Source organism: Neopsephotus bourkii, unplaced genomic scaffold, assembly GCF_033783945.1.
Source record: "Neopsephotus bourkii isolate Nb327-2 ecotype Australia unplaced genomic scaffold, CSIRO-AGI_Nbou_v1 NB_1346, whole genome shotgun sequence".
Lineage (NCBI taxonomy): Eukaryota > Metazoa > Chordata > Aves > Psittaciformes > Psittacidae > Neopsephotus > Neopsephotus bourkii.
Genome location: NW_026901826.1, coordinates 2,410,713 through 2,426,528, shown reverse-complemented (window position 1 = coordinate 2,426,528; position 15,816 = coordinate 2,410,713). Strand labels below are relative to the sequence as shown.

At 35.9% G+C, this 15,816-nt stretch overlaps 1 protein-coding gene across 7 annotated transcripts in view; it reads left to right on the top strand.

Annotated features, from left to right (window-relative positions):
- STS (steroid sulfatase) overlaps positions 1–15,816 on the top strand; it is a 102,716-nt gene that overhangs the window by 73,463 nt on the left and 13,437 nt on the right. For all 7 annotated transcript variants that reach the window (XR_009727390.1, XM_061366510.1, XM_061366506.1 and 4 more), the window contains one exon: positions 1,537–1,658. Coding sequence is in view for 6 of the 7 variants with exons in the window: in XM_061366510.1 (XP_061222494.1) it covers positions 1,537–1,658 (122 nt within the window). In the remaining variant the exon portion in view is untranslated. The remainder of the gene's footprint in view (positions 1–1,536; positions 1,659–15,816) is intronic.

Genomic DNA, 15,816 nt, shown 5'->3' with positions numbered 1-15,816 from the left:
AAAGCATCCAGAATCCCTGTGGGGAAAACCAGTGGTGAGCAGAGACACTCTGCTAATGATGATTCATTTAATGCTTGAAGGAAATGTCAGGGCAGGACATGTGTAAGACATGAAAAATTAGTCAGGCTGGTCTTGAGAGATGCCCTACAAGAAGTAACTCTAAGCATTTCAGGTTGTTTTTAATGGGGGCAGATCTTATGCACTTTGTGTTCATATTGCTTGAGTGAAGACCAAGCACAGATGTTTTATTTTGTTCTCTGATAGAAATCCCAATATACTTGTGTACCTTCCACTTGCAAGTTGCTCTGTTCTGATTCTTCTGTGTCGACTACATGCCATAATTACTGCTTTACTGGTGGGTCAGGAAGAAAAGTCTCACATACCCTATGAAACCAGCAGTTGTGGGAATGCAAGAGTACTGGAGACATCTTGCTGGAGACATCCTTTTCCCTATCAACATGCTGAAGAACAGAAAGCGTACAATTGGCATGCATCTGTCCTGCTCCCAGCTTGACAGTGAGCCAGCCAAGGGACAAAACAAAAGTGCATTACTCAGGCAAGAAAACACAACAGATGGAAAATGAGAAGGACTCTAATTCAACAGACTCCCACAGACAGTGATGCACCCAGAAAGCAGTTATTGGACAGTATAGCTTTAAAAATTCCAGGACGTTTTCCTGACTGTCCTTTGAGAAGTGTCTTTGCACACAGTTGCTGCCAAGAATTTTATACATATGATAGGCTTAAAAAAGTGAGGTTAGTACCCATGTTGTAGCAGTTACACTAATGTGAAAAGGGTTTTACACAGTAATGAAAATTAACAGAGACATTATTGAACTTTGAAAAAAGTTTCAAAAAAGTTTTTGTGAGAAGTTGCTCAAAATATTTAAAAAAAATAACTGCTGAACTGTATGTATGTCAGTAAAAATAATTTCTTATAGAACTTCTTGTAACATTTGTAATTCACACAGGCCTAAAGTACAGATTGTGATTTCTTCCTTGCCAGCTGATTTCGGCAATTCAAAGGCTTTTCTGTACTTGAAAAACACATGTTTAGACATAATTCATTTCCAAGTTCGAAATTACTTCTGTTTCAAATCCTGGCATGCATAATTTGCTGGACAGAGTTTTTACCATTACTTCTGGGAATGCTAACACAATATAGCATGTTTTTCTCTTGTTTTAGGATTACTTTGGCCAAATTAGTCCCAAGCAGTTTTAGCAGGTATACATGGATGGCTGTGTTGTTACAATTTATTTATGAATGTGTGGTCATTTTCTCAGAAAAAAGTAAAGAAAGCAAGATAAAAATTTGTTGAGGAAACAAACTTGCCTAATGGCAAAATGTGAAATTTACATTAAATAATGTAAAAAAACAAAGGGAAAGAGTACCTGAAGGTTTTTCTCCAAATTGACCAACTGGAGGTGGCTATTCAGATTTATTTTTTTAAGTAATGAAAATGCAGAGATATGAAATCTTTTCAGTAAAGTGAGGTTTGGGTTAATCTTCTGATTTTGAAATGCTTTCTTACTCAGAATTATTGATGGACATGATCTGATGCCCTTACTTCAAGGAAAAGTTACCCAATCCAACCATGAATTTCTCTTCCATTACTGCAATGCATATTTAAATGCAGTGCGCTGGCATCCAGGAAACAGTAAGTAAACTTGCTTGTTCACATTTTAAATATTTAATTTAATTCTTTTTGCAGCTTGAAAAGCATCAGGAAAAATCTGTGGGGCTATAGTAACAAAAGTTTATTTAAAATATTTAGCCTTTTAAATTCTTTTCCATTTTTATTTTTGCTAGAACACACCTATTCACCATTTTAACATTTAACATTAGTTCTTTGCTATGCATTCATGTTACATATCAATACTGTACTGAGATCTATGGTATCTGAAACTAATTTTGCCTGAAAGACAGTCTGTGTTACAGAATTAAGTAGTCACGGTAATTGTTATGTCTTCCTAAAAATATTATTGCTGAATAACAACACAATATGATGACAGAATGGCCATTTTTATTACTGGAATTGCAAAATATAAGAGAATCATTGAGTCAAAGTCATAATTATCCAATAAATGAATACAGTATTATAGGGTCTCTTTTTGTGCTTTTTATGAACAATATAATTCCACTTTTAGGCCAAGGAAAAGGCATTTCCCATAGATTTGCTTCTTTTTTACTATCAACTTGCTGTTTCTGGTATTAACTTCTATATTAACAAATGAATATTTCCCTTTCTATAAATCTCTGTGCCAAATAAAGTCACATACACATTTGGGTCATCCCAGCTGACACTCAAAATGACAACTTGTATTACAGCTTCAGAATGATGGTCCAAGACAAGCTTTGATGCAGCATTTTAGGACAGTGATAAGACATTTTAGTGTAGTGACAGGACAAGGAGGAATGTCTTTAAACTGAAAGAGGGTTGATTTAGGTAGGTCAGATATTAGGAAGAAGCTCTTTAGTGTGAGAGTGGTGAAGCACTGGCACAGGTTGCCCAGTGAAACTGTGGCTGCTCCAATCCCTGAAAGTGTTCAAGGCCAGGTTGGATGGGGCTTTGAGCAACCTGGTCTAGTGAAAGATGTCCCTGCCCATGGCAGGGGGGGTGGATCTGGATGATCTTTAAAGTCCCTTCCAACCCAAACCATTCTGTAATTCTATGATTTTGGTTTTTGTTTATGTACCTTAGGAAAGGACTTGCTTAATAGTTAATGGACAAACTTAATATAAATTGGAAACTTCGTCTTCTATGTCACCTGTAGGCTGATTCTTTACCTGACTCTTTTACTTTAAACTAGGCAAAGTAAAAATATTGCCTATAAAATTTTGTTACCGCTTCTTTGCCCACATATCTTGATTTCAATAAATAGTTATAAGAAAGAACCAAGCAATGAAGATGTGTTTATCTAATATCATTTTTTATCTAAAGTTGGATGAAATTATTCTGTCTTATGATGAGAAGTAGGCAGACCCCCAGTCAGGCAGAGAAGCTTTTTTATCTCAAACACACAGCTTTGCAAGATGAAGTACCCCTTGTCTGAAGAAAGGCTCAGCTTTGTTATCATTGAAGGATATGGGCAATGAAGGGAAGCAATGATGGGGGACTAGTATGTTGTACTTATATGAGGCGCCACAATGTAGACTGTTTCTCCTTTTATCCTTTCCCCAAGGCAATCAAAAGACAAAGTCCAGTCAGAACCTGGCAATAACATTTTCATAACACTGGTGTGATTTTTGTATGGAAGGTTGTCACAGTCTAGCTCCTGATGGCAACTAAGCACCACACAGCTGCTCGCTCACTCACTCCTAGTGGAACGGGGAAGAGAATCAGAAGGGTAAAAGTGAGAAAATTCATGGGTTTCGACAGTTTAACAGGTAAAGCAAAAGCCACTCACACAAGCAAAGCAAAACAATAAATTTATTCTGCTTCCCATGGGTAGGCAGGTGTTCGGCCATTTCCAGGAAAGCATCATGTGTGACAGTTACTTGGGAAGACAAATGCCATCACTCCAAACAAAATATTCTCATTCTTTTTTCCCCGGCTTTAAATGTTGAGCATGATGCCATACAGTATGAAATATCCCCTGAGTCAGTTGGGATCAGCTGTCGTGGCCGTGTCCCTTCCCAGCTCCTTGTGCACCACCAGCCTGCTCCTGCTCGCTGTGGGGGTGGTGTGAGGAGCAGAAAAGGTCTTGACTCTGTGTAAGCACTGCTCAGTTACAGCTAAAACATCCGTGTGTTATCAACAACGTTTCCATCACAAACCCAATACACAGCCCCACACTAGCTTCTGTGAAGAAAAGTAGCTCTATCCCTGTCAAAAGCAGCACAAAGCGGTTTTGATATACTACCTTGTCAGCCTACAGTGTAGTGTGAGAGCAGACAATAGCTGAATACTTCTCTCTACTCTCTTTTGTACAGGTCTTAAGAGTGCTCAAATCCTTCTTCTTTCTTACTTGTCCGATCTCAGATCTTCAGAAATTCCTTTTCCACGTAGACAATGCAACCATATTTGTAAAGATATTTGTTGCAGTCAACTAAATGTTTGCCCGTTTATCTCTCTCCCATGTGTTATTCTTGTATAGAGATAAATATGGTTGCATTACAGCTGTATGCACCTGATGCTATCTTCACTGCTGTGGGTACTCGTGGAAAAATGAGTATGGTTGTTTTTTCTTCTGATATCTCAGCAGCTCTATATGAAGCAACTGATAGTAAGTGCCGTATATTCCTAGAGTATTTTTGTATTCTAGCCTCCCATCACAGCTCTCACTTTACAAATAAACTCAGAGTCTATCCACAGTCACTATTTCTTATACTATTAAGTGATATTATACTAAGTGAAAATGAACACAGGTAAAGCAGAAATATAATGTAATGCTCTCCACACGCCCTCCACCACTTTTTTCTTTCTTTTTTTTTTTTTTTTTTTGTCTGGAAAAGCAATTATTTCAAACATTTAATTCAAAATGTTGCAGAGCTTTTGCCTAGCAGTGAAGAACTAAATTAGAAGGATCCTATAGCAACAATTCATTCCCTATACTTAGGAATACATTCAAGAAAGTTAATGAGGCCATGTTCATTAAAGACAGATTAGAAAGCTGAAAAATTATGCAACTTTCACTTTACCTCAGCATGCTACTATTATCAGTTACAAGACTGTAAGTCTTCAGGGTTTGATCATCTTTCCTAACTGTACATGTATTCCATGTCTAACACAATTTATGGCCTAAATATTTACCCCATTCCTCCATGAGCACACACATTTTCCAGTATCCAGAAACGATTGTAGGATCTCTCATGTTTTAGTTGCATCTTGCCAATAATCAGGCAAATAGCACTTAATTCAGAGAAGACCTCCACAAACAGATAATTATCTTAAGGATAGTCTTGAAAAGGTGATACTCCTTATCTAAGAAAAATAATATAATTCTTGACAAAAAATTTCATCAAGGAACAATTGTCTTTTCCTGTGTACTGTAAATGATCTTTCAGACCAGAAAAGACTTGTGTTGTTCTTTATCTGTGTTCCCCAGATAGTTAACTAGGTTGACTACGGCTACTTTGGAACTAAACACATACTGCCTGCAGATTATACCTGATGTACAGGCCAATGCTGACCAGCTCTGCCTCCCACTAGACTTGGGGCTTAGCAGAAGAAACTGCCCTAGTGTAAAATCCCAGACATATACAGCATCTTCTGTACAATTCTGGTGATGGGCACTTATAAGAAGGACCCAATTGTCCAGCTAGTCTGAGACTACATTTTATAAATTTAAAGTTGCACCTTTTGAAGAAAAAAGCAGCAACCAACAGAAATTCGTACAAGAAAAGGCTTCCAACTGTTAAGGAAAAAAATATGCTTTTATGTGCTTATTTAACTAAAGTACAATCCATTCTAAATAAAGGGTAAAGGTGCATATATTGCATAAATGCACTTATTAATGCATATATTCTCATATTTCTTGCTATATTTATTTTACAGGAAGTCTTAGTTTGTGTGTCAGCTTCAGTTTGCATATTCTACTTTTTTTTCTTAGGCAGGATTTTGACCCTGAGGAAAAATGTATATACCAGGGAGTGAGAGGGAAGAAAAAGTACTGCTTAGCCATTTGGTCCCTTGTTGACTCCAGCACTCCAGAGTTCCTTTAGTAACTTAGTCTTTGCCATTGTTAGATTACTACTGTGTTTCAGTCCAAAAAACTTTTTTGGCTTTAATTTTTGACTTTTAGGCTACGTATATAAGAACCCAGTAAATTTAGCATATATTAAATTCATAGTACTTCCGTACCTTTCCCCTGCTTGCAAGCTTCTAGAGACTGCCTTAAGCAGGGGTGATTCTCACATCATTCAGGGAAGGTCGGTATCTCATACTGAACAATTACCATTTAAAATTTATATGTTTAGAGGCTAAGCATTTCTCATAACCACATCAATACATATGTTATTAGACATATTATCCATATATTCCACTTCTTCATCAGCCACAGGAAATAAGGTACACCATTTTTTTCCTGCTTCCCTTACATTTTGCATGATATAGAAGATAATTCTCATTATTCTTCACATTCTGAATTAAAAGAAAGAATGAGTTATCAGGCAGTTTGCTTGTGATTCATGTCTTGCTCTCGGACTTGTGCATGCTGACACTCAGTGCCTTAGAAACAACCAAGGCATACACTCCTAGGCCTTACAGGATGATTTTCTGTAATTTTGAAACCCTATAAATATATGTAATTTAATTGCTTTGTTAAAAATACAGAGCAAGACATGCTAGAACAGTGTCAGCAAAGTACTGTGATTGCCCATTATCAATGCTTATTCTCCATGGCTGCTTGGTGTACCATATGCATACCAATATAAAAAAGCAACACCTCTGGAAAAAAACACAAACTTCTTTCTGCCTAGTAAGGTGCAATAATTTAGGGAGTTTTATTCCTTAAACATTTACATTTAAAACAAAGCAGCTGAAGGATCTGCTTTTACTTTCTTGAGCTGAGCTACCCAAACTTTTAGTTAGCTTTCAGTTGTGTACATCAGATTATGCTTTGGCCTATTTTAAGTCTGAGCACATGCTCCTATGCTAGGGCAAGTAGACGAGTACTTCTATATTTGCTAAAATTATAATTTAGCATAACTGAGTACTAAAAAACTAGCAAGAGCTCTGTCTCCAGAACATTATTGGCATATGAATCAGTGCTATTAAAAATGCATTGCTATGACAACTTAATTATAGGGAGAGAATTCATCAGATACAGAGCAAATCTACAGTTGAATGGAACTACTGCCTCTTTCAGACTCCTCTGATTGTGTGCAGAATTTTCATTTAATAAGGAGGAAATATATTGTAATCCTGTGTAACAAAAACTGAGAAAAGTAATGCAATACAGTCTGTATTATAAAGAAATAATAATCTTCACTGTATTCTGGTACTAATAAAAATACACTAATGTTTCTGATAAATGCTGGAGTGACTTTACTAACAGCACTTCACCTTTTCTATTTCAAAATGGATTTCATTATTCAGTGGAAATGTCATTCAGTAAACAAAAGAAAAAGAGACTTGCTATGGCAATCTAAATTGAAGCATGCTAGACAATAGAATGAAACTAGATCATCATGCAAATATAATTTTTAAAGACCGTAGAAGTTCACCGAAAAACTTTACATAGACATTTTCTACTTTGCCTCACTTAACAAACAGGATATATTTCAATTACTGTTTATTTTGAGTTTCTTGTACGTTGTGATCTACTGCAGTTACTGAAAATAGTGTTGTCAAATTCACCAACCAGGGATTCTTTCTATATTATCACAGAGTTCATAGCTATTCTCATTCCTAGTTGTTGTGTGTCCTCTGGCATCCAGCTGTCTACAGTATTTCATGAGCCATATTTTGTTCTTTGGCTAGGGATGATAGCCTCTTCTCAGTCATTCATTTAGCCTTTTCTGCAGTTTCAGATGTTACAGATTAAAAGCAAATAAAAAGAGAATGGAGAGGAGTATTTTCTGTTTTACAGTTTTCAGACTGTGTACTTAGCATATATTTACAGAATACTGGGATTTTTTTAGAGATTGTTCCAGGTTTGGTTCATCTAAAGACATTGGAGTCCAATAAAGAGGGCAAAGCAGGAAAATGTCTGCTCAGGAGGGTTGTTTTGTAACAATTTCTGATTTGGACAGGTGCAACCTTTCTTGTGAAATGGAATTAAAATATGTCTTAACAGTTAAAAATTGTAAACTGGATTCATATGCTTAAAGAATGCTAACTTGTGAACACAGTATTGTCCTGAGTTCAGGAGATGGAGTCTAGACAGGTAGCAAAAACTGGGAAACATCTATGAAGTTCTATAATACCAGCTTAAAACGTTTTTTCTGCACTCAAGTTCTCAGTGTGAGGGTAGGTGAGGCGAGTGGATGTCACTAGCAAATGGAAACAAATTAATTTGTATGTGAGAGATATTTTGGACTGTAAGTGGTGGTAATATACTTCTATTTGAAAATGCCAGACCTTTCTTGTTCAGCCCTTGTAGAGCATTTAAAAACCATAACCTTTCAGACACCCACAAAGTAAATTAACAGTTCTGTTTTCTCTGAAGTAGACAGTATTGGTTATATGTCAATATTTGGTATTTTAAAGATATGTCTTAATATTGCTTCTACTTTCTTAATACAAACAAGAAATGTCAGAGGTAGCTTCATATGTAAACTGTGGGATGTGCTTGTCATACCCAGTAGACCCATTGGCAGAACCCATAACCTTGCCTATCTTTTTCCTATTCTTTTGCTTGCTTCCCTGAGAAGATTTTTTCCATTTATTGTTTATTTGCCTTCTCTGTGGTGAACAAAGGTCTTAGAGAATGCTGTTACTCATTAGTAAGGATTTACATTGCCCCTGAGAATGCCAGCAGTTATAGCTCCTTTCATTGCTTAACAATACAAAGGAAGGTGAATTTAAAAGACATTTCATCCAGAATGTTCTTCTTTTGCACAGCATCTTCAAAGAGAAAGCTAATACTACCATGTGACTATAACTGCTGTCAAGGAAACATTTTGTTTTCTTAGAAGGAAATATCTTTTCTTTAATCAAGTCTTATGGTACTAACCTCATATATTTTCTCAGAAAAGAACAGATGGGAAGAGATAAGAAAGAAAAAATAAACATTTGAAGGAGTAAGATATTCCCATTGACACAAAAATTTCTGCTTTCTAGCTAGAAAGTATAGACTTCTTTAGTCATAGTAAAATCAATGTAGGAACACTTTTGTCTCAGAGCCATTTCCCCAGTGAAAGACCATTGTAAATGTCCTTTGACATTGACATTATACACACAGACTTTCAGTGATCATATCATAGTTCTTTTTCTTCATATAAAAATAGCAACCATAACATACTTCTGTATTGAATCCAAGATATCCTGACCTAAATTAGTAATGTTCTGAGTGAACAGAGAAAGGTTGACAGATTTCAGTGATCATATAAAGGCAAAGGCATTTAAAGTAGCTAATTCACTATTATTTAAACTTCAGCTTGAGTGGCTTGCTGTCAGATATTGTGTCATGCACTTGTGACAGGAGAAAAGAAAAATCTCTATGGATTTTATTTTTTTCTGTGTACTCCACAGCTAACACAAGTAGGGAAAAAAAATCTGAGTTAGAGCTACCATCTGGTAATTTTTTATCTATAATGTTAACAATAATCAAAGCAGATATAAATAACAACTACAGAACAGAGAGATAAAAATGCCCTGCAACTTTCAAAAATTAATTTCAGCTTACCAAGTAACATAAAAAGTAGGTCTTTAAGAATTTCTGGAGCATTACACTTCCAAAAATATCTTCAGTGTCGGATTTGAGCCTTCAGCATTCTTCATGTTACATTCAGAACATAGGGCTGATTCATCCTAATTTAAAAATTGTATTCAAATGGCATTATGTTGTCTTAGGTAGTGTTCTTCAAGGAAAGTAGTGATAGCATGCACAACCCTCATATTCTGTGTGCCACAGCCTCTTACATCCTATCACTCCTAGAAAATAAAGCAAATTATTTGTGTATTAGAGAAATTCCCTGGAAACCTGAAGCAAAGTGGCTTCTCAGTATGCCATAAAAGACCATGCTATTAAAGGCAGAAAATATAAGAGAACAGTGGATGCTCAGATGATGGGTGCGCTTGGATGATATTACTCTGGAGACAAGTCTGTGTCTGTGGATGATGTACACTATGAACTGTGTAGTTGCTTCTGAATGTAAGTCCTGGACAGTACTTTGGAAAGACAACACAACCAGAAAGATTCAATCATCTGTAAATGTCTTCAACCTCATAAAAGCTCACATTCCTGTACAAACAGTAACCTTTCTATTCATCTCAGAGCTTTTTATGTGGTCTCAAACTATTAGTGGACACAAAATTCATTACATTTTTCAAGTATCTTTTATTAAGACATCCAGAGTTTCCTGAAACTAAAAAGAAGATAAACCCCCCAATATTTCTTGTTTCGTTGTTGTTAGTAAGGCATTTTTGTAGGTGGATTTGTGTAAAATTTTTTTTGAACTGGAAAAGACAGGATTTCACTAGTAGTTTCTTGTCATAGTTCTTTCAGTGACCTCTTATTTGAAATGAGAAGTCCGTGAAGTAGTATAGAACAAGTTCCTCCAATGAAACAAAAAATGTTGTGACATTTTTCAAATCTATTCAAAGATTTACCCCAAATTTTTTTGAAAATCATACTTCAGCTCCAGTTCAATCATAATAATTGGAATAGTAAATATAATACATTTATTTTTATAGACCCTATAGTCTCATAGATCTGGGACTCTAATGAAACATTTGTGAGATACACTCACTTGCTCCTCTTCAACACTGGCATTTTAGAGAAAAATAGGTTGCCTACAGTTCATAGTAGGAGCAGAAAGTTAGAAATCATGGTGGAATCACACATTAAAAGTCAACAAGACTGTAAAAACTCCATAAAGATCATGATAGTTTCGTACTTAGAATTAGCTCTAGTGTAATAAAGGAAGGCTGACCCTTCATTGACATTGACCCTTGATTGACATTTAGGCAATGTTAATCAACCATAAGATGAATTTGTTATTGCCCCAGTGTCCTAATTTTTTGTTTATAACCTGTTACCTGTGTATTGTACATTAATTTTAAATGGTATTATATCACAGAAGTCAGCTTCTCAATCATCTCACTTGCTCAGTGAGAATAATCTTCAAGATTCAGTAAAGTGTTCAAGATTAAATTAATTATATTATCTTGTCTCTCTTCAGTGTGATAGGACGTTGTACAGGTAGGTTTTCAGTCCATAGTTCTGACCCATCCATATGGACCTGTACAGTGACAAGTGGAAATTTAATCTCAGTCCTGAAAGCATTATAGATACCTTAGCATCAGTTCATATCCTTGATCCACTTAGCCAGCAAAGCTATTTGCCTTTAGTGAACTGTTACTTTTTTGTCCTAGACATGTTTAAGTTGTATTAAGGGAAACTGCAGTTCTTGCCTACAGTATGTAGATTGGATTATGACATTTGGGTTTATCAAAATTAGCAACATTTACAGCTTTTTTTACAACTGAAATTATCCTATTGAATATCATACATTGACAGTTTGCAGCTTTATCCTTCTGAAAATCCTGCAAGGTGCAATAATAGGCTTATTTTAGCACAATAAAAAGTATTGAAAACAAATGTCTTGGTATAGTTTCATAGTCAATGTAAACATAATTAGTCAGTGGATAGAAAAGCAACTGGCAATTGCAAAAAATTGCACAAGAATAGAGGTTGTTCGTTTATCTGCTTCAGTTCATTCAGCTCTGCCCTAGCAGGGCTGCTAAGTCATTTAGGAGTTCTGGTGATGTCAAGAATACCAAGTAGGTCCAAACCCCAGGACCGTGTAGTGACAATGAAATGCTTGCTTAGAAAACCCTGCTGGTGTTCACAGTGAGGCTGTGATAATCAAGAAAAGGTGATGAGAAATGCTTTAACTGGATTTTGAAACTTGATACTAAATAGATTATACAATGCCTGTAGCTCCTGAGCATCATCAAAGTCCTGTTTCTTCTCCCTTTTATATGCCCCAGTATTTCACATCTTCAGTTAGGAAGTGGTTTACTTTCAGCCAATGCTATTAAACAGTTATAGCATACTGATTTTGGGGGAAAACAAAAAACGAAACCAACCAACAACAAAACAAACAAAACAAAAAACCCTACGTTCTGAGAAGCATATTTGAATGTTCATCAATTAGCATGTTGAACAAAAGAAAGTAAATGTACTATTCATATTTCACAGAATATTTTTTAGTACCTATCTCTCAAAGTATTTAATCCAATTATAAGTAACCACGAGGAGTGTTCATATTTTGAAGACAGAAAAAATATGTAAAGGTCAACATATTACTGTGTCTTTTTAACACAGCTTAAATGTGAAAAAGTTTATACATTTTTATCTTGTAATCAAGTGAGAAAATTAAGTATAAATTATTTGAGTGCTGTAAAAGATTATTCCATTAGTGGGTTCTCCTTAAACTTAAGATGCTGGCAGATGATTACAACTAACAAGAACAGTGTCTATGCTCACAATGGCCTGAGTATTCCCCACTAAGTATTTTTTTCATGTTGTCAGGCTTGATAAATCCATGTTATTGCTGTAGCATGGAAGACCCCTTTTCAGGTACCTTTTTATGTCTACACAGCTTAAGTGCCAGGATCTCAGCAATACTGATTCAGTACTAGTAAAGAAATAGAGTATTAGTAGAGAAACAGCCAGCTAGTTAGACTTTCATCTTTAGAAGGGTAAGAGAAAGTTAAGCAACCATGTAAGCATTGTCTGAATTCGCATGTTTTAATTAATCACTAGACTGAGGTTGTGGTAAATGTCTGTCAGCATGCAATGCACTATAGTATGAAACAGAATTGATCACTGCAAATCACTGCTCAGTGCTGAAACAAACCTGTTTTACAGCTGAAAATAATTTATGTAATCCATTTCCTTTTCCATTTCAACAGATGAGGAATGGGGGAATGTGTGTCTGGTTAGTTGTCTTGGAGAGATTAGCATAAAAATGCATAGAAGTAGGAGCCATGGTAGTCAATACAATAGAAAAACTTTTCATGGTGTTTCCTGTTACTGTTACTATTACCTCAGATCTTTAAAGATCTGTGATTTTGACAAAGAAACAAGCTAAAATTGAGAAATGGAGACTGAGTTTACAGAACTATAAACTAAAAATTGAATGTAAGCTTCAAAAGCCAAAAAAACCCTACCCTTAAGCAGATGTTTGTATTTCACAGTATCCATTGAGTGCTGTCATCACTCTTAACTTCAGTGAGGAGAACATATATATAAAATTCATATCTTGTCATGTAATGCCAAAAGCACTTTCAATAATTTTGAGGAAGTACAATGTGTAACTGAATGACTTTAGACTGCAAGCTTGTTTATATTCTATTTATTTATATTATTTCCTAAAATAATGGATTAAAGCCGTTAAAGTAAATGTCTATGGGGACAAACACTTAGACCAGTAAAAAAGATGTAGGCTTTCATGCTTAAGTATGTGCTTTCTTTGTTTAACTCTCTTGTATAACAGAGCCTGGACCTCATAGTGCCACAATACATAGCAACAAATGTTGGATTAAGTTTTTGTCATAAGTGCCCTTTTCAAAGATACTTTGAGGAATGCTAGAATTATTACATTGAATTATATAATTAATTAAAAGTAGGAGATCAGGAAGCCAAAGAGAGCAAGCACCTGATTTGCAGCAGTGGTCTACTTACAGTCCTTTAACCGTGATTCAGAGATTGGAGGGATAAAAAAAGACTGAATTCATTTTGCCACCCATGTATCATGGGGAAAATAATCAACAAACCCCACCCTTCATGTCCCATGAAAATGATTGATTAGAAGTTTTAAGTTAGAATCTGGATTATAGTCATTTTTATTTTTTTTTTGAGAGAAATCTAACACTACCTTAAGTACTAGCAATTTTGTCTTTTTTACACGTAAAACTGTAAGATTTAACACAGAGAATGAATGACAATGTCTGGAGTTTCCCGGCTCCTTTGTTGCTTTCTTCTAGTTTGAGATTAACTCATTCAGTGGCTGATTACATCTCAGGTGAGCTTTCTGGGCATTGCGTAGGACTATTTTACACAGCTAAATCTCTCCAGCAGGACCAAGGGAAGGGCTTTGTTCAAATTCTACGCCCAGGTCCATGCATCACATAGTTCAAAACCACTGGGATTTACCTGGATATACTAGGTAGCATGTCATGTATACATATCCATGTACCTGCCAGAAGAAGAAAATGCAACAAGGTTTTACCAATGGGATTCTGAATAACTGAAGAATTTATGTTTGGTGTTAGAGGATGTTGCTAAGCAGACATCTGTTTATTCTTCAGGGAGGTAAGATCTGAATGCTGAACAGTGGTTACTATACAAGGTAGAGCTGTCCAGTGAACAGGACACTTGTCTTAAACTTGGTAAAACTTGATTGAAAAGTTTCTTCTTTCTATAGACTTTAAGAAAACATTAAATAAATCACTCCGAGTGTATCCATCAGTGTCAGTATAACAAAGAAATAAAACATTTTTAGTAACTCTTTTAGTGAGAAGTGGCACAGATTGCCAAGAAAATAATTTTTTTTTCAAATAGTTTGAAGTAAGATATTTGATGGGAGATGAGAAGTATATGTAGAGCCTTGCCTGAACAATTAGTTTAGCCCTCAGCATCTTCAGTCACAGATTATATTGTAATTTTCTAAATTTAAGCATGAGGTTATTAGTATTCCTAAGCTAAGGTCAAACACTTTGCTGAACAGAAGGCAAACAAGATGAAACCAACTTCTCAGTAAATTCACAGGGATTTTAACATTCAATTCAGTCTACAACTCTACAAAAGGTGTAGAAATTAAATTTGGACTAGACAATACAAGAGGTAATTGAGGGATGGGACAACCCAAACGAACTCTGAGAAGTCACCTGCACCAAAATCTTTGTTTAAATACCAGCAAAAGTTTGTGAAGTATTTGTATTGAAAAAGTTAGTAGATAAAACACTACGTGAAAAGAGTGTGCCAATGAAATGTCTTTGTCTTCTGCAATAAAGGAAATGAATGATAGTAGCACAAAAGTTACAATAGAAGACACCATCCATCAAGAGAGCTCTTAAAAAATACATTGTAGGGAGCAATTGTGCAGTGGCAGGGGGATGAATTAGATGACAGAAAGAAAATTCATTTGAAATATCTGAAATGAGCTTTTGTTCTTATGTGCTACAACAGGAACAGGGGAAACTGTGTGCATTAATATGAGAAAGCTGCATGCATCACATAAGCAGAGTCAATGCAGATTTGCTGCATATTTGACTATATTTCAAAGGTAATTGAATGATCATTAAGGATGAATAAGACTAATTTTAAAAGTATATAGAATTGCTTTTATTTGATAAAAAATATATGTTTAACATATGAACAAGGAAGGCAAACCCCTGTGTTTTCTGGCCATGCCAGTTAAATATATAGGTTTTCCCTGTACTTGAAAGATGCTTATCTCACTATCTGAGAACGCTGTGGGATTTTTCATAAGTAGCAGCACCATATAGATAGATATTTGACCATAGAAAGCAAAATTAAGGATGGACTAGGAATGTTGGAGAGACAAGATTTTCAACTCTCTAACCTGGGGTGATGCGTCACTCTAAAAGTGACTTTGGCAGAACTGCAAGTGCTCCCAGCACTGGCAGTGCTTTTACAGATGGAAAAAGGTATGCCACTAACCAAACAGAGCAAGCAGAGCTGGATGTTGCTAACAGGATTCACCAGTGGTTCCTGACTAGGTAAAGTGATGATTCAGGTTCAAGGTCCATCCAGGGAATCCAGTCAGCAGCAGGAGGAGATGAGAGCACAGACAGAACTGTCCACTTGAGCAGGAACTGATGACGTTGGGATGAGCTGAAATGGGAATCCTGGTCCATTGGCAGGGTGCATGGATAAGCATCTACCCTAGGGCCAGTGAGGTTCTTTAGTACCCTCAAAGCTCTTGGCATCTCAGATTTTAGTAAGTTTTCAGAAAGGTGATGACAGCGTGTAGAAGTTGGCAGTGTAAACATCTACCTCTCAGTTAACCTAAGCTAGTCGGTTTTATCAAAAGAGAAACAAACAGAATTCTTCTCAACCTAAGGCAGACTTCTAGCAAAGGTAAGTAGCAGATCAGTATGTGCTCATAGCTAGGTTACATAAAGACCTCCACATTGCAGGGATCCAAAATTAGGAGAGGTCACCAGATTTTCAAAC